Here is a 24741-nt window from a genome sequence, read left to right on the forward strand (position 1 = left end):
GCAACCATGATGTAGAGTTAGGCCACTATTGACCTTGTGCTGATTCGTCATGAGGAGGATCATCAGCTTTCCTGCAGCAGTTGACCACGGACAACTGAAACTGTGGAAAGCGAAACCACAGATAAGAGGGGAACTACTGTATAAAAAGATGATCTCTGGGTCTTCAAGTTTCCTTTGGGAGGGGTGTGAAGTAAGAAGAGAAGAAATGAAAATATAATCACTATAGTGCATGCGTGTTCTTTTCCATTTGAAAAAGATAAACTCTTGGGGGATGAATTCATGTCTTTGTGGGAGCTTCTTCCATTTCTAGTACACTAGCTTGCTCATGACTAGCATCTTCAAGGAGGATATACTCTGAAGCCCAGAGAGATACACATTTATTCAACTACATCAGGGGAATGAGCCATGAAGGAAATTACAAGTTCTTTATTACCCTTACCAGTCACTTTACAGTTTGTACTTTCAATAGATTACATGTTACAATCTGAAGAAGCCTGCAGAACAAGTATGTCCATATTACAGACAAGGCAACTATGGGCCCTAAAGTTGGAATGATGTGGCCAGGATCACAAAGCTAGCCAAAAATTCATTTACTCATCTTGCCATTAACAAGATAGTTATTAGGTCTGAATTTTAAAACTATGGAGGTATTCTTCAGAAGTCGTTTTGGTAAACATCTTTAACTGAAAAAGCTGTGTCTTGGTTTGGAACCCACATTCTTTCTTAGTATATACGACAGCATTCTGAAAGACCACTACAAAAATTGGTTTAATCCCATGTTTTTTTCTTTATATAAATATTTTCTTGTTGTACCTATGTTTCTATACTTTCATTCCATCATGAGCCCTTTAAGGACAGTGATTAGGTAATACTCATCTATTTCCTTCTGACACTGTATTTCTGCCATTTAGGCAGAAAGGGCTCAATAAATATTTATTAAATTAAATATTTGAAATTCACACGCAGAAAAAATATCCAATGCCAAATACTATTTATTTTCCTCTTACCACTATTCTCAGCATTATTTTCTCCATTCTCTGCTTTCTATTTTCTATAAAAACCTAATGGTGAAAAAAAAAAAAAAACCTAATGGTGACTGGGCAGGGAGATTTCTTTTATTGTTAGCTTTGAACTTTATCTTTTTTAAATTCAAAGTTGGCAAACACAATCTGAAGACACTGTGATAATCTTAATATTTCTTTTGGAAATGTGAGAAATATTCAGGGCAGGAAGTTCACATATTCAGAAGTTCTAAAACAGAGCTCTTGATTCTAGCCAATAAGTATTCATTTGGGGGAGTAAAAAAGAGACTGGAAGAATTAGGGTAACAGATATATAAATAATAAGAAAATAGACTCCTTTCTGCAGCTGCGAGCCCCAGACTGAGAATAAAAGATAGGCAGTACTATTTTGTTATGTAATTCTAATAAGGAACATTTTTAAAAATCTCCGTAAACAGCAATATATATTTATTTTGTGGCAAAGGTGTTTTTTCTTTTTCAAAAAGAAACAAGTGTGCAGTTTTGTTTTCGTATTTTTAATTAAGAAAGGTGTTCTCTCTTCCTCCTTAACCATTATCATTCCTCTCACCCAGGCTTGAGTCAAGTATTATTTACTGATGCAAGACACCATCTTTAAGCAGATTTCGGGCTAGTCCATAATGTGGAATCAAAACTTAAACGAATGTCACTTTCACTTTGTTTTGCCTCTATCACGTGAACTGTGGGCTTAACCTTTAATTATGGGGTCTTCGTTTTATTTATTTTCTTTTTAGTCTACTAAAATGGAAGTAGATGATTGCCAAGATGCTTTCTACCTTCGCCGCTGTAGGAATTATTCCTGGCGTTGCTCTTGTTTTCTGCCAGTGTTTTGACACTACTTAGCTGCATTCCAGTCTCTGGAGACAGGCTGCCCTGGGCAACAGGAATTTGCCCCTGAGGTTCTGCGGCCGCCTCACCTTTACGAAAAGGCACAAGTCACGCTCAGAATGTAAGACTGGGGCGACGACCCCTTCAAGTTCCGGGCCTAGGAAGTTATAGTCTCACTCCCCAGTTCCCCTCAGCGCGGAGGTTCGAGTTCCACGCCACAAATTGAGCAGGGCGGGGCTTCGGGTGGGGCGGCTGGGTCACGTGGCAGGTCAGGTGACCGCCCGGCGCGCCCCGCCGTCCGCCCGCGCGCGCGCTCTACCTACTCGGCGCCCCTCCGCACGTGGCGTCCCCGCTGCCGCCCCCGCTCGGCCCAGACCCCGACCCCGCCGCCCGCAGCCATGGCACCCAGCCAGCTCGGTGAGCCCCTCGCGCGTCTTCCCGGAGCCCCGCCCGCGGCGCCCCTGCCTCGCGGCGTCCCGAGCCCGCAATGGCGGCGGCGGGTTGCGTGGCGTGACTGCGAGCCCTGCGGCCGGTTGGCGGTAGCGTGGCTCGGAGGTGTCTGACCCGGGGGAGGCCCCGGGCTGGGCCTGGCCAGTGTGGGCCGCCGTGATGGCCTCGAGATTCGCGACTGTCCTCCCAGCCGACCCCTCCCCCCACCCCCAAGTCCTTGAAGGACTTAATGTCCTGTACTGCGAGTGATGAGAAAAATGTTTTCTGTTTCAGCCTTATTTAGTGTCTCTGACAAAACGGGCCTTGTGGAATTTGCCAGAAACCTAACTTCCGTTGGTTTGAATCTGATCGCCTCTGGAGGGACTGCAAAAGCTCTCAGGGATGCGGGTCTGGCAGTCAGGTAAGGCACAACTGAATTTTTAAGCTCAGCCCAATCGGAACGTAGTGTGATCCGGTCCACCGGAAAGTCATGCCCCCCGGGCACAGTGAGTAAAAAGACGTCATGTCCCCCTTCCGACACCGCTTACCCCGTTACAGAAGAGGAAAGTGAGGCTCAGAGAGATGTAGTAACTTGTGCTCAAGTTTACAGAGTTAAGTGAGGAGTTAAGTTCAGGGGTGAAACCCCAGGAGTCCCCATTTCAGAGCCCTCTTTCTCAGCCACATTTTACATAGACAGATCTATTAATCTTTTGTTTAATGCTTTGAGTACATCCCTCATGTATTGAATTTTGGTAGTTCTATGATTTTTTTTTTAATGCTCAAACCTTTTATTCATTGGGAATTTATCTTTATATGGGCTAAACCAGTATTATTCCAATACTGACACCACCTTATTAAAAGACAATCTTTTATTTCCCCACTCATTTGATTTACCATCTTTACGTTTGTTTAATCATAAAGCTAAATGCTTGGTTTTTACTTTAGTCCGTTTCTGAGATAAAGATATTTTTAGTGCTTTTTGTATGTACTGCTAAATTACGTCTCAATTGAATGTATGGCATATGATTCAGTTTCTGAATTCTGAACATTCAGGCTCTGGAAAATCCCCCCAAATGAGGACAGTAGATGTAATTTTGGAAGATGCTTTAGAATAGTGTAAAATGACAGTTCAGCAGAAACAGCAATATTCAGTTCATCTATTTTCAGAGATGTCTCTGAGCTGACGGGATTTCCTGAAATGTTAGGGGGGCGTGTGAAAACCTTGCATCCTGCAGTCCATGCTGGTAAGTGGTTGGTACTTTCAATTTAAAACAATCTGTGGTCTTCAGGAATATTTTGGTTGATTACTTTGTAGAATAAAATGAGGAAAAAGGCAGGTCATAAGCTCAGGAAATTATCTGTGAGTCTGTATTGGTTTTGTCACATTTGCTGCTAAAGTTCATATGTTAGGACCTGTTTAAAATCTAGTTTGCTTTATTATGCGATAGATTCACATTGTTTTCCTCTGCTCACTATTAGTCCTGATCTGATAACTAATTTAGAGTGATATTTTCTTCTGGAGTTAATGAAAATGTTTCAGCTTCATGTGTGAAAAGACTTATTACAATCCAAACTTAGAATGAAGTATCACAGTGTAACTGACTTTTTTTTTTTTTTTAAGATTTATTTATGTATTTGAGAGAGAGCATGCACATGTGCGCTTGAGTGTGGGGAGGGGCAGAGGGAGGGAGAGAATCCCAAGCAGACTGCCCGAGGAGCTTGAGCCAGACAAGGGGCTCAGTCCCAGGACCCTGAGATCATGATCTGAGCTGAAATCACAAGTCGGATGTTCAACTGACTGAGCTACCCCGGTGCCCTTGTAACTGTCTTTTAAAAGAATTCTTTTTCAAAGTGCTTTAGTTCGCTCATCTAAGACAAAAATTATGGTATCCACCAAAAATGGTGAGAAACAGGTATATTGCTAATTTACCAGTTAAAGTAAAATTTGGCAGAATGTAAGTCTGTTAGGCCGAGGAGGATCATCAGATAAGCCATTTACTTATGGGAGCACATAGGTTAATGGAACTGGTAACAGTTATGTGAAAATTCTTTTATATTTTGTTGCTTTAAAGAGGGTAAGGGGGGCACCTGGCTGACTGAGTGGAGTGTATGGCTCTTGATCTTGGGGTTGTGAGTTCAAGCCCCATGTTAGGTTACAGAGATTACTTGAAAATAAAAAATCTTAAAATAAAAGGGGGGGAATGAGGAACTGTTACAAGAGCTTTTTAAATACGCTCTAAATTTTTAACTCGCTCTTTGTCTTCTTGATTAGGCAGTATTAGAGACTTTAACTTGATTGGTGGGACCATATTGGAAAGAAGTATCTTATTCTGATGTGTTTTTTGAACCTAATACTTTAACTTTGTTAAATTAGGAATCTTGGCTCGTAATATCCCAGAAGATAGTGCTGACATGGCCAGACTTGATTTCAGTTTTATAAGGTAAAAATTGGAAGTTAAAATTTTAATACATTAAGGATCAAAGACAATGAGTATGCCAAACCTGGTGCCCTCCCTTTTAAGACCAAGATTAACATTAGGTGTAATTTCCTATTCACTCACTATAACATTTATTGAATACCTTCTGTGTGACATTGTATATACATAAGCATTTTTAATTTACTAAGTTTATACTACCAAAATTCCCATACTTAAACTAAAAAAACCTTATTTTTTAAGGAAATTATGACCTAAATGTTCGTACATATTAGCAGTGTAGTTACTTGCATAAAAATAAGCAATATTTCTTTTCAATGTATATAATTTCCTTGAGCTATATAACCCATATACCATATAATTTCCCAAATTAAAATCTACAATTCAGTAGTAGTTATTATATTCAGAGTTGTGCAGCCATTACCATAGTTAATATTAGAACATATTCATCACCCCCCCCAAAAAAACCCATGCTCATTAGCATTCTTTTTTTTTTTTGCTTTGTAATCAGTATATTAAGGAGACATTCATACATTTCAATTGCTTAATTCTGATACCCAGATTTAAGCTTGTGAGCATGACTTTTAAAACATACAATTAAAGCTATTCATCATAATTTGCTATACTGCCAACATTAAATTAGTTACTTCGGAGCATAAGTTAAAGGGTTTAAAGTAAGCCTGTAACATACCTAAAAAACGCCTTCCTATCTCATACATGCAAATTAACTTCTCCACGTAAATGTCTCTTCACTCTAAGTTACCCTGCTCCCGAAGTCACTACTCTGAAGCTTATCATGGTCCAAAGAGAAGGAAAAGAAGTGTAATCAGGACTGATAAATATATATTAAAAAAAAAAAAGATGGCACAGCAGAAGGGAATGCAGTTCTACAAGTGCAAGCCCTCAAGCAGCAGCATATGATAAATCCCTTCTTTAGAGAGGTATCCTTTCTGTCATTGATACTACAGGCCAAATTACATAGCATGCTATCCTCAAGTAACAGTTGAGGTAATAAATGTAGAGGCATCACAGTGAATCCCACTCAACTATAGACCAACACTTCTCTACAAATTCTTTGTCTGATTGCCTATTAAATACAAGTTTTAACTTCATAGCTTAACAATTAAGGGTCATACACTGAAGTCAATACATACACACAGCATTTCAGTCTGAGCTGTTTCATATACATAGAGCTGAAATTAATTACAAGGTATGGCCTAACAAATGCCAGGGGAGATTTTTTTTTAATTTTTTTATTGTTATGTTAATCACCATACATTATTTTAGTTTTAGATGTAGTGTTCCATGATTCACTGTTTATGCATAACACCCAGTGCTCCATGCAGAATGTGCCCTCTTTAATACCCATCACCAGGCTAACCCATCCTCCCACCCCCCTCCCCTCCAGAACCCTCAGTTTGCTTTTCAGAGTCCATCGTCTCTCATGGTTCGTCTCCCCCTCTGATTTCCCCCCCTTCATTCTTCCCCTCCTGCTATCTTCTTTTTTTTTTTTTTCCTTAACATATATTGCATTATTTGTTTCAGAGGTACAGATCTGAGATTCAACAGTCTTGCACAATTCACAGTGCTTACCAGAGCACATACCCTTCCCAGTGTCTTATCACCCAGTCACCCCATCCCTCCCACCCCACCCCCCACTCCAGCAACCCTCAGTTTGTTTCCTGAGATTAAGAATTCCTCATATCAGTGAGATCATATGATCCGTGTCTTTCTCTTTTTGACTTAGTTCGCTCAGCATAATACCCTCCAGTTCCATCCACATCGTTGTAAATCGCAAGATCTCATTCCTTTTGATGGCTGCATAATATTCCATTGTATATATATACCACATCTTCTTTATCCATTCATCTGTCGATGGACATCTTGGCTCTTTCCACAGTTTGGTATTGTGGACATTGCTGCTATAAACATCAGGGTGCACGTACCCCTTCGGATCCCTACATTTGTATCTTTGGGGTAAATACCCAGTAGTGCAATTGCTGGATTGTATGGTAGCTCTATTTTCAACTTTTTGAGGAACCTCCATGCTGTTTTCCAGAGTGGCTGCACCAGCTTGCATTCCCACCAACAGTGTAGGAGGATTCCGCTAGGGGAGATTTTTAAAAGTAGTTTTTACAAGTATTAAACGTATCTTGCACACTGAAGTCATCATACATACAGGGCAAAGTCAGAGCTTTTATATTTGAGTTTATTCTTCATTTAACTTTTCAAACACTACTATAGTTGAATGTTAAAACAAAAACAATAGCAAGTAGTGAGCTATGATTATAGTCCCTTCACTTACTCACTACTGCATATAAAATGCCAGCAGCGTTACTCACTAGCCCCATTAAGAGGTTTGATACTGAACACCACCCCTGGGATGATATTCATCCTCATAGGCTTTCCCATTGTAATGGTGCCGTCTTTCCTAATTTGGATCAAAGTCCATCAGTTCTTCCTGGTCCATTTCATCAGTCTCTTCTACTTCCTTCCTCTCAGGTAGGAGTTTTTCCAGCAAAGAGAATTTAACAGGAGAGAGAAAGCCATTCTCAGGAAAGTTTACCTTAAATTCGATGATTATGCGACCCTTCTCATATGGTCTACGATAAACTGGCATGCCTTTATTTAGCACACACTTGATATCTCCATGCTTGACCATTTGACCTGGATGAGAGGTGATGACGATAGTTCAAGAGTAGATACTGGCTTTTGAAAGCAATGCAGTGCTTCAACCAGCTATATGTCCATACACGTGGAAAGGTCTTCTCCTCGCCGAATAAAACAGCACGGTCCTTCGGATCTAAAACAATGATACTGTCTCCTGGTTCTTGGTCTCCTTCACCATGAAATGTTATCTTCTGGCCATCCTTCATGCCTTTGTCAATATAAACTTCTAGAATCTTCTTTTGAACTATCTTCCTTCCATTGCAGCTTTTACATCTATAATAGCTATAATACATCTAAACAGCTTTTGCTGTTATATCTAAGAAGCGATGGCATAATCCAAGATAGTGAAAATGTAAGTTTTTTAGTTTTAGCTCTTATGCTTAGGTCTTTGATTTTTTTTAAGTTACTTTTTATATAGGTGTGAATTAGGGTGTCCGACTTCATTCTTCTGCATGTGGCTGTCCAGTTTTCCCAGCATCTGTTGGAAAAACTTCTTTCCCCCATTGAATGGTCTTGGCACATTTGATCTGTATCTGTCGTTATGCTGGCCCCATATCATTATTGTATCTTTGTGGCAAATATTGAAATTGAGAAGTGTGAGTCCTCCGACTTTCTTCTTTTTCAGGATTGTTTTGGGCATTCAGGATCCTTTGCATTTCAGTGTGAATTTTAGGATCAGCTTGCCCATTTCTGCGAAAAACAGAGTTGGAGTTTCCTAAGGATTGCGTTCAATCTGTGTATCAATTTAGGGGAGGTTGCCATCCTAATATTGTCTTCCAGTCCATAAACTGGAATGCCTTTCCTTTTGTTTAGATTTTCTTTAATTTCTTTCAACAGTGTTTTGTAGTTTTTAGTATACAAGTCTTAAACGCTTTTGTTAAATTTATTCTTAAACATTTTTTTGTTGTTTTTGATGCTACCGTTAGTAAAATTGTTTTCTTAATTGCACTTTGGGTTGTTCATTGCTAATGTACATAAATTTGGTTAACCATATGTCCTATAACCTTGCTGAACTCAGTGCTAATAGTTTTTTTTTGTTAAATGCCTTAGGATTTTCTATATACAAGATCCTGTCACCTACTAATAGAGATAGCTTTATTTTTTCCTTTCTAATCTTGATGCTTTTTATTTAATTTTCTTTGTTAATTGATTGTCTAGAACCTCCAGTACAGTGGTAAGAGTCGACATTCTTGTCTTGTTCCTGAACTTAGGGGAAAGCATTCAGTCTTTCAACTTTAAATATAATGTTAGCTGTGGATTTGGGGGTTTTTCTTAAATACCTTTTATCATGTTGAGCAAGTTCTCTTAATTTGTTGAGTGTTTTTATCATGAGTGGGTGTTCAGTTTTGTCACATGCTTTTTGTGCATCTGTTGAGGTGCTCAGGTGGTTTTTGTCCTTTGTTTTATTGAAATGGGCTCCTACATTAACTGGTTTTTAGATGTTAAACCAACCTTACAGTCCTAGGGTAAACCATATTTGGCTGTAGTGTATGCCTCTTTTTATATTTTGTTGGTTTCAGTTTGCTAGTATTTTGTTGAGGATTTTTGTGTCTGTATTCATAAGATACTGGTCTATATTTTTCTTGTGACATTTTGTCTGGTTTTGGTATCAGGGTTATAGGCATTGGGAAGTATTCCCCCTCATCTTCTGTTTTACTTTTTTTATTAGTTTTTACCAGTTGTGCTTATTTCACTGGGTGTGAACCTGCCCACAAAGCTCCTCACATTGCAGGCCTAGGCATGGAACTCTACTGGTTGTTAACTTTAGATTAGTTCTGTATTTTAAATTATTCTTTTGGACCTCCTGTTAACATCATTGTATATGACCTCTCTGAAGACAAAACAAGCAAAGAAATATTTCACCCTTAAAGTGGTCTGTTATTTTTCATCATTGTACATGACCCATTGGAAATAGAATCTAAAATTGAATGTTGTAGATAAAAGTGATTATATTCCAAAATGAGGATGTTATCTGTAGCCTTGTATTTTGCATTTCTGTTAAAATTTTTTTTAAAATGTTTTTTTTGATGTCTGGATTATATAATGGGTAGCTGGATTATATAAGTTTACCCAAGCAGTAACATTGCAATATGATTTTGGGGAAATAATGTTTTGAGAGCACCTGCTGACCAAAGCCACTTTTATTTACTATGTTATGCAACAGTGGGAACTCCTGACATTTCAGTTTACTTTTTAGAATTCTAAAATTCTAGGATTATAGTTTATATTTTAGATCTTTAGACTCACGTGATCTTTAGATCACATTAAAGCTAGTGACTGACTTATATGTAAACCCCATAAAGTTTGGGTTTCTAACAACAGCTAAATTCCTTTTTGGTTTAGGGTTGTTGTCTGTAATCTGTATCCCTTTGTGAAGACAGTGGCTTCTCCTGATGTAACTGTTGAACAGGCTGTTGAGCAGATTGATATTGGTAAGTCAGCAAAACCATATTTGAAGACTGATAGGGGAGGATTACTTTTATTTATTTATTTTTGGACTATTTATTTTTAAAGATTTTATTTATTTATTTGTGAGAGAGCGAGAGACAGCACAAGCAGGGGGGAGGAGCAGAGGGAGAGGAACAAGCAGACCCCACGCTGAGCCCAGAGCCTGACATGGTGCTTGATCTCACAACCCTGAGATCATGATCTGAATTGAAATCAAGAGTCAGACACCTAACTGACTGAGCCACCCACACACCCCAAACACTATTTATATTTTAAAATAGATTTTGTTTTGATGTTCACCCAGAATCAGAATATTGAGGGAGCAGAAAATCATTACTGCTCCCAGACTGTGTTCTGGGGTGATTGTAATTCATCTATATTTCCTAAGCTATTACTTTGTGTAGAGATTCATCTCAGGTATGTTTTCCTTATTTTTTAAGTCAAAAATTAGAAGTATGTGTACAGTAACTTTATTTGAAGGAGGTTAAACTCATGGAAATACAAATTGTTTTTTGTTCTCCCAAGGTGGAGTAACCCTACTGAGAGCAGCAGCCAAAAACCACGTTCGAGTGACAGTCGTATGTGACCCCGAGGACTATGTGGCCGTGTCCACGGAGCTGCAAAGCTCTGACAGCAAAGACACCTCCTTGGAGACTAGACGCCAGTTAGCCTTGAAGGTAGGGATGCACTTCTATCCAGTGCAGTGTTTGCCAAACCAGATGGTATTCAATTTTCACGGGTCTCCTTGGAGCTGCTATCCTTTTCCTATAAATGAAGAGACCCAAGTATTACAGAGGTATAATATCAAAAAGATGGAAAGAGACTCGGAAAGAGAACGATTCGTTGTGTTTTTAGTGTTATTGAGTGTCTTTCCTGCACAGTCATATGTGTGGACAAAGAGTGTAGTTTGTTGTGTGCTACCTAAGACCCTCTTGTGCCCGCTTTGGTAAGTGCTGCTGGTGTTTCACAAAACTTAACACTTTTTGTAGGCTTTCACTCATACAGCACAATATGATGAAGCTATTTCAGATTACTTCAGGAGACAGTATAGTAAAGGAATATCTCAGATGCCTTTGAGGTATGGAATGAACCCTCATCAAACTCCTGCCCAGTTATACACACTGAAGCCCAAGCTTCCCATCACAGGTAAGGGCTGTGTGTTACGTGGCATAGTTTGTTGTGTCTGGGGGTGTGCGTGTCTTTCTCTGTATTGTATCTGATGTGGCTCACGTTGAGAAGATAAAGTAAATTACATAATGCCTTTTATAGCCACCTGAAGTTTGAGATGCCAGGTGGACTTGTGAGATAATTAGGGGTTCCGGAAAGAGGTCAGGCTGGAGATAGAGTTTGGAATGTCTTTGGCATATAGATGACTTTGGAAATGTAAAACAGGCAGGATGGATTTCACAGAAGAGGTTAAGCAGTGGAGGAACCAGCAGAGGAAAACAAGGCTGGAAAACCTGTAGGATTTTAAGTGGTTTGGAATGCTCCTGAGAACAAATAAGCGACTGTTTGATCTGGGAAAAATTGCAAGAACAATTTCCTTGGAATGATGGATCTGGCAGCCCAACTGAAGTGGGCCGAAATCACGAGTTAGACACTATATATGCATACAATGGAATATTACTCAAGCCATAAAAAAGAACGAAATCTTGCCATTTATAAACGATGTGGGTGGAACTAGAAGGTATTACGCTAAGCGAAGTAAGTTGGTCAGAGAAAGACAGATACCATATGATTTCACTCATGTGGAATTTAAGAAACAAAACAGATGAACGTAGGGGAAGGGAAGGAAAAATAAAGACAAAAACAGGCTAACCATATGAGACTCTTAACTATAGGAAACAGGATTGCTGGAGCGGGGGGGGATGGGGTAATTGGGTGATGGGCATTAAGGAGGGCACTTAAAGTAGTGAGTACTGGGTGTTCTGTGCAGCTGATGAGTCACTAAATTCTATCTCTGAAACTAATAATATAGTATATGTTAATTAAATTGAAGTAAAAAATTTAAAAAAGAGTTGGGCACTTAACTGACTGAGCCACCCAGGCACCCCCTTTTTTTTTATAATAGACTTTATTTTATAAAGTAGTTTTAGATTTACAGAAAAATTTCTCAGAAAGTACAGAGAGTTCCCAGACATTCCCTCCCTCTGGATCTCCTCTTTCCCCAGTTTCCCCTTTTAATATCTTACATTAGTCTAGTACATTTGTTAAAATTGATGAACCAGTCAGTAGTGATTCATTATTATTAACTAAAGTCCATTGTTTACATTAGGACTCACTCTTTGTGTTGTATATTCCTTGGGATTTGACATGTGTAATGTCATGTATCCACCTTGACAGTATTGTGCAGAAGAGCTTCACCACCTAAAAATTGCCTGCATTCTACCTCCCTGACTCCTGCAGCCACTTATATTTTTATTGTTTCCATAGCGTCATAAGGTTGGAATCATACAGTATATAGCCTTTTCACGCTGGCTTGTTTCATTTAGCAATATGCATTTAAGGTTCCTCCATGGTCTTAGGGGCTTGAGAGCTCATTTCTTTTTGCTGTTTAATAATATTCCATTGTATATGGATATACCCTAGTTTAGTTTATCCATGCACCTCTTGAAGGACATCAGAAATAGACAGTTTTTGACAGTTATGAATAAAGCTGCTAAAAAATTCAAGTATAGGTTTTTCTGTGGACATGTTTTCAACTCGTTTGTATAAGTACCTAATATTTTCTCTTATTGTTTACTATTAATTGCCTATTTTGTTTCTTCTATGCCTCTTCTATAAGCTCTATGTGGGAGGAGCTAGTTTATTCATTGGTAATATCCCCAGTACCTATAACAGTCCCCAACATTGTGGTAGGCACTCAGTAAATACTTGTCGAAGTTTATTTTTAAAACTGTGTACCATCCAAGATAACACAAAGGAAATGCAGTTGTAAATTTGTTTTTAATTACTGGCCCTCATTTTTTTTGTATGTGCGGAGTTTATAATTTATTCACAAGAGATAATAGCTCCTAAAAAATCCTGCCATTGTTAAGAAAATAGGCAATGAGAAACTTGGAAGTTGTAATCTTTCTAACGGCATTTCAACTTTAGGCAGAGCCTACTGAGTTTCATATAAAAGAGGAAGAATCCAACTTATTTTTTTCCCCTTATTTTCTCCCACCCACAGCTCTTTCATTAGCTTGTAATAATATTCTTATATTGACAAGGTTTATAACTTAGATTTTGTACTGTTTCTGTAATTGCCGTGATTGTGTTATCTTAGTTCTGTACTGAAGTGGATCCCTGTCGATCACTGGTCTTGTCATTCTTTCTCCCATTCCTGAATTCTCTGTTGGTTTATTTCTAGGTTGACTGGAGTTGGTTTCTCCAGTAGCATATGTATGTGAGAGAGAGAAGAGAGAGAGTGTGTGTCTTTTTTTTTTTTTTTTTTTGGTGAGGCAGGCTTAGGCTCTAGTGTTTTGTTCTTTTTTCATCAAGTTCTTTTATATTTGTGTATATGTATTTGCCTCTTAATTATACTTTTCTGAAAACATTTGTGCAGCCTTGACATATGTTATTTTACAGAAATGTACATATATCTGATTTTATTGATCCTGCTTGATAATGTATTTTGTTTCTATATGTAGTTCTAAATGGAGCCCCTGGATTTATAAACTTGTGTGATGCTTTGAATGCCTGGCAGCTGGTGAAGGAACTCAAAGAAGCTTTAGGCATTCCAGCCGCTGCCTCTTTCAAACATGTCAGCCCAGCAGGTAAAGCACTATCTCTGGAATGCGCTGGAACTGTTCAGAATGCCTTCTTTTTGATTTTAGAAAGAATTGACATGTTCTAATGTGAATATAGACATTTTCTAAAGTCTCAAACCACTTTTGTGGAGTCTGTTAACAGTTTCAATATAGTAACGTGACAAAATCTGGTAATAACATGTATCTGTTATTTACATATACATAATTGTATAACATCACTGTGAGATAGGAGGATTAAGAAATCACTTTTTTGCAGTGGAAATGTAAAAAATAAAGTAAAATGGCTTAATGCAATATGACTATTTTTCCACATAAAGAAGTTCTTGTGACACCTTATCGTAACTTTATAGCCATTGTATGAGATACCTTTTTGCTTCTGTGTCTAAATCAACTCTAATACATAGTTTTTTGATATTTATTTGATATTAAATTGATATAAACAGGGAAGAAATAAATGGTATGTGGTATCAAGCAGGGTGGAGAGAGAGTCCTTAATGAAGTAAACTAGCTTTGTACACATGCATGGTGCTGGCAGACTCAGTAGTTGTTTCCAGAAGCCGGAGAGAAAAGATTCCCCCCTCCCTCCTCCCCTGCAACTGTATTTTTGGTGTTTAATTATCTGACCAGATGTTTGTTTAATTTGGCATAGGCACTAGAAATTATGCTGTATGGACTAGATGCTAAGAAAAATGTTGTCTTGATTTAGGAGAGGATAACTAGTAACTTGAGACTTGGAGGTTTATTTTATGGTTTTCTGTACCAGGTGCTGCTGTTGGAATTCCACTCAGTGAAGATGAGGCCAAAGTCTGCATGGTCTATGATCTGTATAAAACCCTTACACCCATATCAACTGCATATGCAAGAGCAAGAGGTCAGAACTTTAATAGAGTTTGTTTGTTCTTAAAAGAGAAAAAACAATATTTTATCCTAAGTAGAATAAAGTAGTAATATTCTTTGTTTCAGATTTCAAATTATCTTTAATTTGTTTTTTATTAATACTTACGAATGACTATATGAGTGCCTTGGAATAAATTTGTTTATAAAAGTGTGTGGATTTTCATGTAATAAATGGAAACAAAATTGGAATTTGGTGCATCCTATTTCATATTAGGCTATTGAATGCGTTTGTATTGTTAATATATGACTAAAATTATGTGGCTATTTTAACTACACTGAATATGGTTAGAGTTGTATTTTATATATTTCAGAAATATCTAATTCATGAGGTTAATAACCTGTGAATATTACTGTAACATTTTCAGAAGATCATCGAGAAACTTGATAGCACGGTTGATCTTCTGTAGTAGGGGTTGGCATACTATGGCGCATGTGCTAAGTAAATACAGCCTGCCACCTGTTTTTGTAAATACAGTTTGATTGGAACTGCCATGTCCCTTTGTCATTGTGGCTGATTTCTAGAACTGCAGAGCTGAGTAGGTATAACAGACCATATGCCTGCAAAACAAAAAATGTTTGTTATCAGGCCCTTCCAGAAGTTTGCCTAGAGGGTAAAATTAAAGAATACTTTGTTATGATTGTTTCAGTTTAAATGACTTATTAATCTATTATTTAGATCTTAAACAATAAAGTTCTATTTAGAGGAATGGATTTTAAATGATCACATTGGGGTTTTTTAAACATCTTTTTCTGTGCAGGGATATTTGTGATACATACCTCATTTTAATTTTTATTTATAGGGGCTGATAGGATGTCTTCCTTTGGTGATTTTGTTGCATTATCTGATGTTTGTGATGTCCCTACTGCCAAAATTATCTCCAGAGAGGTTAGTGGACGTTCCTGAGGATTGATCCATACATAACTGAGTAAAGTTCTATTTATTCCTAGTATTCATTGAAAGCATAACTTTTTTATGTATACCACCTGTAAATTAGTTAAGTTTATTGTTCAGAATGTTTATATTTTATGTAGAACATGAATCCTTGACTGAATTGTAATTTTGAGATTTAATGAATGTTTCAAATGGATATTTTGCTATTATTATGTTTTAATTTATATATTTAGTTGGTTTTTTTTCTGTAATAGTCATTATCTTAATGCCAAAATTGTTTCTAAAGAGCAGAGAATGCTATCTTGGCTATGTAATATTGAGCCTTACTGTAAACCTTTGTAGGTCTGTAATAAAAGATATGTAGGGGAGGATTTGAAAAACTAGCCCTCATCAGTTGAATACCAAATAAGGATTCCAGAAAGGTGGGATTTGGGGACGAGGAGACAGAAAAAAAGTAGCTCAGATTAGCTTGTAGGGAAAACAGGTGGAAATGAAGGCTACATGGGCTTGATGATATTTAGTTGTTTTAGGGATTCTTCCCATGACCACTATCATCCCCACCCACAGTGGAGCTGACCTGCTGCGTTTTATGTTATAGCACAAGGCTTTGTAGTATGAACTATGACTTTTCTTTCAGAGATGTTAAATCTGATCCCTTTGACTTGCTGTTGAGTTACTTGCCTTGCCTAAGGTTATTAGCAGAGGTATAATCTGATCCCCATGTCTTGCTCTTGTGGAACTTGCTTTGCCTAAGGTCATTTTGCCTGGTACTGGCAGACTGGGGACTCCAACATGCTTTTTCTGGTGCAAAACACCACTCCATGAACAGAATAGTGAAAAATTGTTTTCTTCCTAAGGTATTAGAGTGAATCGTTTTTATGTTCTTAGTTAAAACTGAAACAAACAACCAGAAACCCTGAAAGGATAGCAAATGAGATAAAGTTAGCTGTACAAAGCTGTATTCTAACATAGGCTTATCTTTACCGAGTACAGGTATTAGCATTATCTCTTGGAGGTAGAAACAAGAAAATGCTGCTGCATTAAGACAGATAATTATGTTTAGATTGGTTAAGAAGTGTTCCCTAATTTTTGAAAGTAGAAATTAATGTTTAATACATTTATAGGTATCTGATGGTATTGTTGCCCCAGGATATGAAGATGAAGCTTTGAAAATACTTTCTAAAAAGAAAAATGGGAGTTACTGTGTTCTTCAGGTTAGTTTAATTCATGTTTAAAAACGGTAATTTACTTTTTTATTTTGTGTTTCTTTTCTCCCATATTTAATCTTTCCTTTATGGTGAAAACCTTCTAATTTATCCTTTTTTACTGAGGTTTCTTTAATTCTTAATCCTATAATTTTCTTTTCCCTTATTGTTAATTTTTGGGTTTTAGATGAGGAGAGCTTCCTTACTCTTAGTTTTAAATCTTAAATTTTTAAGAAAATAGTTAATACATATACATGCTTTCCTATCCAAAAGGTATTAAGTGTTATTGATGAAAAGTCTCCCTGTCCTCCCCTTCTGCTACTCTGTTACGTCTTTAAAAGTAACTAATATTTTAAGTTTCTTGCTCATCCTTCCTGAAATAGTTGTACTTTTCAGCAAATATTTGTATTTTTTTCTTTTTTTGTTGTTGTTTTTTCCCACTGACACAAGTCTAAGATTGTACATGGATAAAGCAAAGAATTATTTGAATTAAAATAAAAATTCCTAAAGCTGTTTTATGGAAAGTGCTGATGTCAAAAAATTTGTGGAATACTAACTCCATATACTGAAAGTTCTAAGTATATAGCCTTCATTGTAAGATACCATTAATTGTGACACACCACAGATTCCATGGCAGCTTTTCAAGGAAAGAAGAAAAAAATACTATATTAAATATACATACTTTTCCTCTAAGGCCCTTCATTGTAAGTTCAGCCGTTCGGTCAGCTGAGGCTGTATTCTTCAGTTTCTTAAGTCTTTTTTAAGGATATTAAGTACTTATGGCTCTGTTTAATAGTTACATGTGTCATTGTGGAGAATGTTTTCCAAACCTTGAATTCATCATCGTGACCTCTTCACCTGACAGCATCACATTTGAAGATGTCAAAAGATTACACTGGGCCTTCCCCCAATATATTATTTGAGAGTTTAGCCAAGTTTGCACATGGACACATAATTATAACTATGAAATAACTATTCCTATATCTGGCTAGTGTGACAAGTTTCTTTTGACATCAGTTAATAGGGAAGGCACATCCCAATTTTAGAAATCTGATAATACAGAGGAAAAAGGAACATTTTGGAATTGAAGAAAGTACAAATTAGGAAGAATTAATATGAGGTCTTGCTTATAAGTTATAGATATCAGTGCTTTCTTTTTTAAAGATTTTTTTTTTCATTTTTATTTATTCATGAGAGACAGAGAGAGAGAGAGGCAGAGGGAGGAGCAGGCTCCCAAGGAGCAGGGAGCCGGATGCGGGGCTCGATCCCAGGACCCTGGGATCATGACTTGAGCCGAAGGCAGACGCTTAACCATCTGAGCCACCCAGGTGCCCGATATCAGTGCTTTCTAAATCAAAGATCATTCAAAGGATAAATGAAGAGATACTGTCAAGTATCACTTGGGAGAGAGTAGTCTTATGCAGATTATTCTCAAGTCTTAATATCTTTTCAGTTCAAAATTTGTAAGAGGAAGATAGCAACAAATGACATATATTCCCGGGATGCCTGCCTGGCTCAGTTAGTAGAGCAGGTGACTCTTGATCTCAGGATCGTGAATTCAAGCCCCACGTTGGGCGTAGAGATTACTTAAAAAAGAAAAAGACATATGTTCCATTTTAAATAACAAACATCTCGACTCCAAATGTTGCTTTCCCCCTTTTAACTATTTAATTCAAGTGTTAGCTCTGTATTTTGTAGTAGATTATTAGAAAGAAGGGAAAACTAGAATTTATTTTTTATGCCACTACCTGTTTTTTTTAGCAGATCTGTTTTTATCTGCTGATTTCCAAAAGGAAGATACAGACAATGGTTTCAGTTAGTATAACCAGAAATGCTGTCCCTGGAATCATTGGTTTTAATATGTTGTTATAAAACACCACAGGGTTGTAAACCTATAAAATTTTTTAGAACAAAATATTAGTGCCTGGCGATTCTATTATACCTTTACTGAAGTGATCTTACACATGCTTAAATTAGAAAAAAATGTATACGATCTTGCTATAATGATTTTTTTTTGTACGTAAATTAAGCGAAAAATGTTGAAGGTTGTAGAAATACTACTTGTGACTCTAAATTTCTGTTTTAGATGGATCAGTCCTACAATCCAGATGAAAACGAAGTTCGAACTCTCTTTGGTCTTCGTTTAAGTCAGAAGAGAAATAATGGTGTCATTGACAGGTCATTATTTAGCAACGTTGTGACCAAGAATAAAGATGTAAGTTTGAAAATATCTGAACTGAATGCTAGTAATGCAGTAAGTCTGTTTTTAATATTTATAAGCTTATGTATTTATTAAGGCCCATATAATTCTGTAACTTGCCTTTTCTCCATGCACTAAGCTACAAATATGTTTCTATATCAACAAATATAGATCTATATCTTCATCTGAAAGGCCACATGGCAATCCATGTATAGATGTACTCTGATAGATATTTTGTTTCCATTTTCAGTACTATGATCAGTGTTTCATGTGGTCAAGTTTTTGCTCTTGGGCTGTTTGTCATCTTTTAGGAAGGACATACTTCTAGAATGATAGTGTGATTTTTTTTTTCCCACATATTTACATGTATTCTATCATTTAATATGCATAGCACTCTATGTGGGGACTGGTGGTGGGTGATTACTATCATCTCTATTGTAAAGATCACAAAATTGTGCCATAAGTTACGGCTAAGAAATTTGCCCAAGGTTACATAATATGGAAATGGATGCACTAGTATTTCTTTTCTGAAATCTCTTAATTGGACCTTCAGTTTTGAAGGATTTTTTTGCTGGTTCCAACATTGGCTCTCCCCTCCCCCCCCCAGTACTTAAGATGTGTAGCTTACATTGTTTTGTGGTCTTGTCTGCTGGTATGTCTGGTATTTTTTGATTGAATGCTGAGCATTGAATGTGAAAAAAAACGTAGAGATATTTTGAGTGTCTCGATGGTGTGTTTTTTCCTTCCAGAAAGATCTGACTTCTTTTGGCAGGCAGATAAGGTGGCAATCAGATCATTTTTATCCTGGCAGGAATTAAGCTCTTTTGAATCTGGGCTTAAGTCTTTGTGAGGACTGGTCTGTTTATGGTTCACCCCTATTTTGCTGAAAGCACTAGTGTCTGCTGGTGTCACTAGGTGTACTCTGAACTCCATTTTTGCCACTTAGTCCTGTAACACTGCCAGGAGTTGTGCTCAGTTCCTTTACCATTTAGCTTATTGCCTTGCAAGTTGGAAAATGCTTTGAGGCGAAAAGCATAGATGGTCACACTCATTTCTTCTTACTTCCTTTATCTCTGGGATCTTTGCCTCTCAGTACTTGCTATTTTACTACTTTGGTGTTGAGCTTTTCTGTTTGTTCCTAGAAAAGGGTTGGTCTGTGAACGAGTCACTCCTTGTAACAGAAATAGAAAATGAGGAGGTGTATTTGTTTTCATCATCTTTAAGTAGAATTGCTGAAAATAAGCTTTAAAACCTTTATCGGAATAGTTCAATCTGTTAATAAGTGTATGGTGTTGAAGACGTGATCTTTGTTGATTTAGTAGATATTCTTACATTTTTATTTTTGAAAATTAATGGTGCCCTGAAGTATAAAGGAACATGGTAGGCATCACATGTAGAAATACCTTTAAATTCATTGCAGTCTACTCCTTTCATCAAGGCTATAAGGTACTGGGATTTCCAGATGGAAGCCGTGTTTTGTACCAATGTTACTTACTGTATGTAAGCAGCTCACAGTAATATGAGCCCCCCCCCCATTTTTAACACTTTATTAATCTGGCTGGTTAGTTTATCTTTTAAAATACTGAAACAGTATTGACCTAGATTACATGGTACCTGTGTTGATAGCTCTGCCTAACTATTGAATCTCTTACTTTTCTAAGTTTTCCTTGTAGGTTTATAGGTATTGGACTGACTAATAATTTAGCAGTATTTGATAGGTTTTGTGCCCCTGGCTGTGCTAACTTGGATGTTTTTTTACAAGGAGTGAGGTATGGTTTTAATTCATTTTTTATCTAAAATTTTCTCTACTTGTTTCATATGTATTTTTAATTAGAAATTTGGAAGCTCAAGCATGAGTGATGGTTTTATCTTTCTTTAGATTCCCCTTTTCTTTTAAAGCAGTGTTTTGTTAACATGTCAGCCTCAAAATTCTTTCAGGTATCAGAACAGTGGGAGAAGCAGGAGTGTGTATTAAGCATTAGCGAACATGCTTGAATTATTTTCTCTTCCATTTTTCTTAAATAATGCTTTAATTTGTTTAAACTATTTGTGTCCCTCATTCCAACACCCACCCCATCCCCCCCTTGAAATGTCTCATATTTCTTGATCCTAACTCAGAATACCAGGGTTGCATTTCAAGGCAGACCTGTAGGAAAGCTGGTTTATGTGATTAATCTTTCTTAGAACTAAAAGAATAAAATGTATAGTTGGTATCTTAAACAGCAGATACAGATAAGAAAGGATATACTACATTAATACTATCTTAGAATAACAGCTTCTTAAGAAATTCTAATAGTGTTTTTTGATTGAGCTTTCAATTTTGAGATCAAAATGAAAATTGCAGGTTCAACATGCACTGTTAAGAATTCCTGTGTACCTTTTGCCCCATTTCCCCTGGTGGTAATGTCTTGCAAAACTATAGTACATGATAATGATAGTGATGCAGTTAAGGCACAGAAAGAACATTTCCACGACCATGAGGATCCCTCGTGTTGCCCTCTTAAAATGACACTCATTTCCCTCCTCCCTCCACCGCCTCCTTAACCTTGGGTAACATCTAATCTGTTCCCCCTTTTATAATTTTCATTCAGTGTACATTCATGAATGGGTTTTTTGTGAATAGAAGTTTTCCTTTCTCTGTTATTAAGGCCCAGGAGTGTAATTGGTGGCTGCTGGGTGTATCGTGGTTGCATATTTAGTATTTTAAACTGCCAAACTGTTTTCCAGAGAGCCTCTGCCATTTTACATTTTACACCAGCAACATATGAGTGATCCAGGTCTCTGCATTCTTACTAGCTTTTAGTGTTGTCTCTTTTCTTTAGTTAGGTATGTGGCAGTATCTCATGATTTTAGTTAGCATTTTCTAGTGGCTAATGATGGGTGTTTTTTCGTATTTATTTGCCTTCTGTGTATCCTTTTTAGTGATATGTCTCTTGATGTGTTTTGCCCATTTTCTAATTAGATTGCTTTTGTCACTGAGTTTTGAGAGGTCTTTACGTATTTTAGATACTGGTTCTTTTTCAGATACATGGTTTGCATATATTTTCCCCCAGTCTGTAGCTTGTCTTTTTGTCCTCTTAATACAGGTTTTTTTGGAGAACAGAAGTTTTAATTTTGATGAGGTCTAATTTATCATCACAAGTATTTTTGAATAGTTTCTACTTAGAATTTCTAGACAGAGCAGAAAATGATCCTAATTTGTTTTTTCCTGAACAGCCTTGGCTGTATATGGGCATCACAGTTGTTTGTAATGTCTGTGAAAATTATTCTCAGTGTTTTTTCTGAACATAAATTTTATCATGTTTGCATATATGTTTCTTGGTTCTGTGGTTGAAAAAAGTTGTTATTTGTCAGTTTGGGGTGGATATGGTATTTTGTAACTAGTGTGGTGTGTAAACAGGCTTCAGCCTGAGTCGCTGCAAATGGCATTAGTCTGAGTCTGTGATGCATTAGGCACTGCTGAGTTCCACGACAAATATGTTGAATGTTGATTGTTGTGTTCAGTAAAACTATAGTAGAGTTTCCTATGAACGGTTCATTTCATTTTGTCCTTTGAGAGATACAACTATATTATAGGTGTGTTAAAATAAGTAACATGTAAGATGCTTAAACGGAGTTATAAAAGTCTGATGCAGTTGACCATCCTGTGTTTTTTCAGTTGCCAGAGTTTGCGCTCAGAGACCTCATTGTAGCCACCATTGCTGTGAAGTACACGCAGTCTAACTCCGTGTGCTATGCCAAGAATGGTCAGGTAACCAAACTCTCAGACCCACTTGGGGCAGACTGTTGTTTTACAAAATGATACTCATCCCTCAGGTCCTAGACTGCTTGGAAAGGAAAATCTGCCCACTCTTTCTCCTCTGGGTTTGTCAGTATTTACTCAGTAACATAGGGGACTGTTAAAGCTAGTGATGATCACAAACTGTCTTTGGAACAACGTATTAAAATTGGTCATATTGCTTCTTGGCTCAGACTGAGTTGACACATTTGGATTAGTGGGACTCTAATAGCTGCTATAAAACTAGTTTATTCACTCCCCTCCTCCTGATTGGTGTGGTATTTCTAGTGAAGACAGTAAAGAATGTTACTGCCACCCATTATTCAGTGTTTTTGCAGCTTGTTGGGTATTTTCACATATATTTCTAAGGTCACTTTACCAAGAATCTGTAGACTGCAAGTTAATGTGATCTTTTAAAATCTGGTTTACTGAGACATAAGTTTTGAAGTTTTCCCAAATTATGTATAAATTTCCCAAATTTCCTAAAACACATGTCCCAAGTTATGTGACCACTACCACAATCAAGATATTGAACGTTTGTTGCTGATGTTACTTAAGCAAGGTATTTAACTTGTTTTCTAGTGCGCTGAGCCATAGAATGCAGGACCAAGCTAGCTCATCACTGGGGCCTCTTCTGACTCTGGACTAACCTGGTTCTGGTTTTACCATAGCTTCAGCAGCATTGGGAGCCCTTATTCATCTTACTGTTCATGTTCTTCAGGTTATTGGCATTGGAGCAGGACAGCAGTCTCGAATACACTGCACACGCCTTGCAGGGGATAAAGCAAACTATTGGTGGCTTAGACATCATCCACAGGTGCTTTCAATGAAGTTTAAAACTGGAGTGAAGAGAGCAGAAATCTCCAATGCCATTGATCAGTATGTTACTGGAACCATTGGCGAGGTAAAAGTCTTGTCATTGGGTTTGTGGGTAGAGTATACTGGTATGCTCACCTTTTTCTGTAACAGACTACCTTCATCACTGCTGAGAGAAAATGGTATTTTTCTTGAAATTTTACATTGTCTAAAATTGTAATTCTAAACTTAACAATTCTTCATTGTCTTGCCTTTAACTTTGTTCACAGTTCTTCATCCCTTTCTGACCCCACAGACCTTCCCTGTGTTTTTAAATTATAACCATTGGTTTAGTTTTATATGTTTATACTTCCCCTGTTGATTTTGAGCTTTTGACGGCAGGGTCTCTTTTGTCACCTATCTTGATGTTTCTGTCACAGTGCCAAGCATGATGCTTGCTACATGATAGGTGTGTATTCAACACGAAATAAAAATTATCTGATAGGTAATCAGGGTCTTCTCCCCCCACATTTTCTACCAGTGCCTTTAACAACTGTATATTTTTGTTACATTTTGTGTTCTTTAATGTCTTCAGTTTTAAAGAAGGTATATGAGAGCAGTAAAATTACAACTATCAAGTAGCCTACCAAAAATACAGAATTTAGCCCCATTTTTGGACATAGAAAGTGCTTAATCCTATATGGAAAACAAAAGAGAGAAGTCTGGTAATCAGACTCTCGATGGTCTTCTGAGCGGGTGAGTTGACCAAACTACCTTGTCTACAAATTCAGGGACAGGAATCCATGACATAATAAATGTCATTGAAGAATATGCCTTATAACCATAAAGTACTTAACAACATATAAGCTTTTCTTTTTTTACTTTAATATTTGTATTTCCCTGTTTAATATTACCTAGCAAAATCCTGCTCGTAGTTCTGGAAGAAGCTTTATATGTATGTGAACAAGAGTTAAAAGTACATTGTTTAAGCCAAATAATCATCCAAAATGGAAGCACCTTTTTTAAAATATGAATACCATGAGTCATATCTTGATTCGTCTGTTAAGATTGACTATAGACTTGGGCGCCTGAGTGGCTCAGTTGGTTAAGCGACTGCCTTTGGCTCAGGTCATGATCCCGGAGTCCTGGGATCGAGTCCCACATGGGGCTTCCGGCTCAGCGGGGAGCCTGCTTCTCCCTCTGACCCTCTCCCCTCTCATGCTGTTTCTCTCTGGCTCACTGTCTAATAAACAAATAAATAAAATCTTAAAAAAAAAAAAAAAAACTACAGACTTGAGGCTGTGTAAATATAGTTCTAGAGCATCCATCATCATCTGTTTGCTTGCTTTGACACAGGGATATAAAGTAGATC

At 37.3% G+C, this 24741-nt stretch overlaps 1 protein-coding gene and 1 pseudogene across 5 annotated transcripts in view; one reads left to right on the plus strand and one right to left on the minus strand.

Moving 5' to 3' along the window:
- Positions 1–2156: 2156 nt before the first annotated feature.
- Positions 2157–24741, plus strand: part of ATIC (5-aminoimidazole-4-carboxamide ribonucleotide formyltransferase/IMP cyclohydrolase) — a 23732-nt gene continuing 1147 nt past the window's right edge. The window contains exons 1-14 of one of the 5 annotated variants that reach the window (XM_021703287.1): positions 2157–2285; positions 2592–2718; positions 3465–3541; positions 4672–4738; positions 9746–9834; positions 10376–10527; positions 10840–10996; positions 13483–13608; positions 14366–14473; positions 15300–15385; positions 16516–16605; positions 18683–18811; positions 22455–22547; positions 23296–23478. In XM_021703287.1, the coding sequence (XP_021558962.1) occupies positions 2267–2285; positions 2592–2718; positions 3465–3541; positions 4672–4738; positions 9746–9834; positions 10376–10527; positions 10840–10996; positions 13483–13608; positions 14366–14473; positions 15300–15385; positions 16516–16605; positions 18683–18811; positions 22455–22547; positions 23296–23478 (1503 nt within the window). In that variant the 5' untranslated portion in view covers positions 2157–2266. Of the gene's footprint in view, positions 2286–2471; positions 2719–3464; positions 3542–4671; positions 4739–9745; positions 9835–10375; positions 10528–10839; positions 10997–13482; positions 13609–14365; positions 14474–15299; positions 15386–16515; positions 16606–18682; positions 18812–22454; positions 22548–23295; positions 23479–24741 lie in introns of those variants that run through there. The other 4 variants (XM_044913397.1, XM_044913396.1, XM_021703288.2 and 1 more) reach the window with 4 other exon arrangements.
- LOC123324303 lies at positions 7083–7695 on the minus strand (annotated as a pseudogene).

This window comes from Neomonachus schauinslandi, chromosome 3 (assembly GCF_002201575.2).
Source record: "Neomonachus schauinslandi chromosome 3, ASM220157v2, whole genome shotgun sequence".
NCBI lineage: Eukaryota > Metazoa > Chordata > Mammalia > Carnivora > Phocidae > Neomonachus > Neomonachus schauinslandi.